This window comes from Echinops telfairi, unplaced genomic scaffold, assembly GCF_000313985.2.
Source record: "Echinops telfairi isolate 266 unplaced genomic scaffold, ASM31398v2 ScPeMD7_7427;HRSCAF=8465, whole genome shotgun sequence".
Taxonomy (NCBI): Eukaryota; Metazoa; Chordata; class Mammalia; order Afrosoricida; family Tenrecidae; genus Echinops; species Echinops telfairi.
This window is the reverse complement of record NW_022111327.1, coordinates 4,315,971-4,319,750: the sequence shown is the minus strand read 5'-3', so window position 1 is coordinate 4,319,750 and position 3,780 is coordinate 4,315,971. Positions and strand designations below refer to the sequence as shown.

The 3,780-nt window shown below is 51.6% G+C and overlaps 1 protein-coding gene across 2 annotated transcripts in view; it reads left to right on the top strand.

Annotated features, from left to right (window-relative positions):
• TSC22D3 (TSC22 domain family member 3) overlaps nt 1-3,780 on the top strand; it is a 74,550-nt gene that overhangs the window by 1,446 nt on the left and 69,324 nt on the right. Inside the window, exon 2 of one of the 2 annotated variants that reach the window (XM_045298593.1) lies at nt 128-556. In XM_045298593.1, coding sequence (XP_045154528.1) covers nt 240-556 — 317 coding nt within the window. In that variant the 5' untranslated portion in view covers nt 128-239. Of the gene's footprint in view, nt 1-113; nt 557-3,780 lie in introns of those variants that run through there. The other variant, XM_004710033.4, reaches the window with a different exon arrangement.

Genomic DNA, 3,780 nt, shown 5'->3' with positions numbered 1-3,780 from the left:
CGAAGGATCCGCTCCGAGCTGTTTGTCCAGCTGTTCTAGTCGCACCCGGGGCAGCCCAGCCAGAAGGGGGCCCGAGCAGAGAGGGGGGCCGCCTTGGGCGCTCATTGCCAACTCTTCTCCTTTGCAGATCGTTTTTGCCAGGCACCCTGGAGCCCACTCAGGCCAACCCGGAGGGCGCGCACCTGCCCGCCGCCGCCGCCCCCGACCCTAAGGGCCCGGAGACCCAGGAGCCGAAGAAGATGGCCCAGCCCAAGGCCGACTGCCGCTCACCTGTCGGCCTCGACTGCTGCAACTGCTGCCTGGATCTGGCCCACCGGAGCGGCCTCCAGGGAGACAGCGCCGGGGACAAAGCCCCGGGCAGCCCCACCGTGAGCAACTTTCGGCAGCTGCAGGAGAAGCTGGTCTTTGAGAACCTCAACACCGACAAGCTCAACAACATAATGCGGCAGGATTCGCTGGAGCCCGTGCTGCGGGACCCCTGCTATCTAATCAACGAAGGCATCTGCAACCGCAACATCGACCAAACCATGCTCTCCATTCTGCTCTTCTTCCACAGGTGGGTCCCCGGGCACACAGCGCGGTCTCCACACGCGCCAGCTTCGGCTGGACCCTCGCCTCGGTCGAAAGGGGCAACCGGGAAGTGGCTCAAGGGCCCTGGAGGGGGGGGTCAGCTCTCAGCCTGCCCAGGGGCCCCCCAGGCAGGTGCCAGCCCTGCTCCGGAAGGGGACCTGTAGCCGCTTCCCTGCGGCGGGCAGGATGCTGGGGCCCAGAAGGTGGGCAGACCTTTGGAGGTAGTTCGTGGTACCCCCCTTTAAAGACACACCACTCTGGAGTCACTTTGGAGCATCCATCTCGTGGGATGCTATTGGTCTTTCAAAGCCCCCAGGAAGATATGCCCCCTCGAATGGAAACGACAAGAGCTTGAGGGAACGCCAACTTTTGAGATGAGTTAAGCTGCTAGTGATGTTGCAAAAAGTGGAAAATTGAAAGATCAGAGATCTGTGAGATTTTTTTTAGACCGGGGATGGGGGTAAGGGGATGGGGCAGGGAGGGGGGTTGTTAGGAGGACCCCACCGCCTCCTTGGCCCCAGCCTTGTATTTCAAATGATGGCTGAAAAAGAGCCCCAGAGAGCATCCTAGGACCTCTGCTTGAGTACCTTAAGAACTGTGTGTGACAGGACGGGAAGGGCTGACTGAATGCCTGCCATCTCAGAGACATGTGTTCAGTGTGGGTCAGACTTTCTAGAAATTTTACGGGGAGGGGGGGGTCAAAGAAGAAAGGAGGGAAAGGAGATACAATGAGAAGATGAAAGGTGGCCACTGTCCCCCAGTCTGAGGGGACTCCAGTCTCTGGGGAGCAACTTAAAGGGAGGTGAGATGACTTTTTAAAAGATCCAGTTGTGTGGTGTTCTTAGAGCTATGGAAACAAGGCACTGAAGTGCATGTGGGGGATGGGGTAGGGATGGGGGTGGATTGTATTCTCCCTGGCTCATACAGGTTATGTAAGAGAAAAAGACCCTGTGTCCTTGCTTGCGTGGCTCTCTCGCAGGTTCTTCCTAGCGCTGAGATTCTAGGGCAGCGATTCTCAACCTCTGGGTCGTGACCCCTCTGAGGGTTGAATAACCCTTTCACTGCGGTCACCCGATTCATTACAGTAGAAAAATTACAGTCATGAAGTAGCAATGAAAATAATGTTATGGTTGCGAGTGGAGTCACCACAACATGAGGAACTGTATTAAAGAGTCGCAGTGTTAGGAAGGTTGCGAACCACTGTTCTAGGACATGGGCTGGTGGTATGCCCAGTCAAAGTACCAGCCAAGGAAGCAGTTCTCACAGTGATAAGAAATGCGTGCGCCACTGAGAAAAACATCCACACAGTTTGTGGGGGGCCCAAATAAGGCATCTTAAAAAGCCGAGAAAGAAGCTACCCTCACTTGGTACTAAGACCAGGTTTGCCTCCCAACGCAAAGCCACCCTCACTGCCTCCTCCCCATCTCCTGTGCTCCCGGGAACATGTTAGACTGCCTGACTTGATTTGCAGTGTGATAACCAGATGCTTTGAACACATTGAAGCTCTTTTCTATCTATGAGTTTACTGTAGGCAATGCATTATCTGCTGGCCTTGAAATAAACCAGACCGCGGGCCTCAGCCCAGTAGGAGTGAATCTTCCCCGCTGATGAAAGATTACTAACAAGCGTGTTCAGAGCACCTGGCCGCTGAGCCCTTGCAGAGTGAAATATCCTTGAGTAGGCTCCTTAACAGTCCTGCTGGGACTCTGTTGGGGAGTGACAGTGGGTGAAGGTGGAACAGACAGGGGTGGGAAGACCTGGAGCGAGCTGAGTGTAGTAGTTGCCTTCTTTGCACTGGAGGGGAAACACCCCCCTCACTCCCACTATTTCTGAACTCCATCCAAAAGAGTTTGGGGAAGTGTTAAGAGAGGCACTTCCCTAGGTTCTAGGTCCAGGAGGATCAGACCAGGGGAAGTGGACTATGTGGCCTAGAACCTGAAATCAGTATACATGAGTGGCTGGGCTGGCCGTGGGGAGTTTTCTGGTTGTCTGAGCACCCTGAATGGAAATACCTCCTTTTGTCAGAGACTTGGGGTTGGGGGGTGGGCTTCAAAAAGGTGGTTTGAAAATTTCCACAAGCTTTTAATTTCATCTTTCCACAAACTTATTGAAGGCCCTTTCGTAGTTCTCAGGCACCTATTTGTGGACACTTGCTTCTCAACAAACATTGGAAATGCTATGGGGTAGGAGGAGGGGGGAGGAGACAAATTGTGAATTGTTGGGGGAAATGGTATCTGAGCACACAACCTTTTGGGAGCCCTGGTGGCATAGGGTTAACCGTTGGGTGGTCTGATTCCACCAGCTGCACTGCGAGAGAAAGATGAGGTTTTCTGCTCCCATAAAGAGTTACAGTCTTCACAGTGAACGGTGTAAAATATAAAAATAATTTCTAAAGTATCAAGGGATCCTGAGGGTGGGAGGGTGAAGGGAGGGGGGGAAAGAGGAGCTGATACCATGGGCTCAAGTAGAAAGAAAATGTTTTGGAACTGATGATGGCAACAAATGTACAGATGTGCTTCATCCAATTGATGTATGGAATGTTATAAGAGCTGTAAGCGCCCCCAATGAAACGATTTATTAACATTTTTTTAAAAATTAAAGGGTTACAGTCTCAGAAACCCATAGCGGCACTTCTGCACTGTCCGGTAGGGTTGCTATGAGTTGGAACTGACTATGGCAGTGAGTGGAGTTTTTTTGTTTTATTTGTTTTCTATATATTGCTTGTTTGTTTTTGCTCTGTTTTGTTTCTTAACACCTTACTTCCTGGAATCAATGCAGCTCGGCATCTTCCTAAATTGTCAGGAGCAAACCAGCAAGTCCCCAATCTCCTGCGGGTCCTGTGGTGACAGTCTTGTAATTTTAGCAGGACAAAGCATTCTCTCTTGTTTCCTTGCCAACTGGAACCGTTTAGTGTGAGGGTCCTGAATCTGGTTTGAGTTTTGCCCAGAATGACATGTTGATTGGCAAATGAGACCACTGTTGTGGTTATTACAAGGCCTCTTGGATAGCTAAGCTGGACAGCCTTTGCCAAATGGAAGGTTCCATTCATTCTTATTACCTTTATGCCATGTTTTTTTTTGCTTTGATTACCTTTCATTGTTTGATGTCTAACTTTCGGTTAGATGTCTACTTTCAAGGCCCCCCTCATGCTGGAAAAGCCACCTTCTCCCTCCGTCCCCCCCAACTCCTGCAACCTGTGTCCCACCGCCA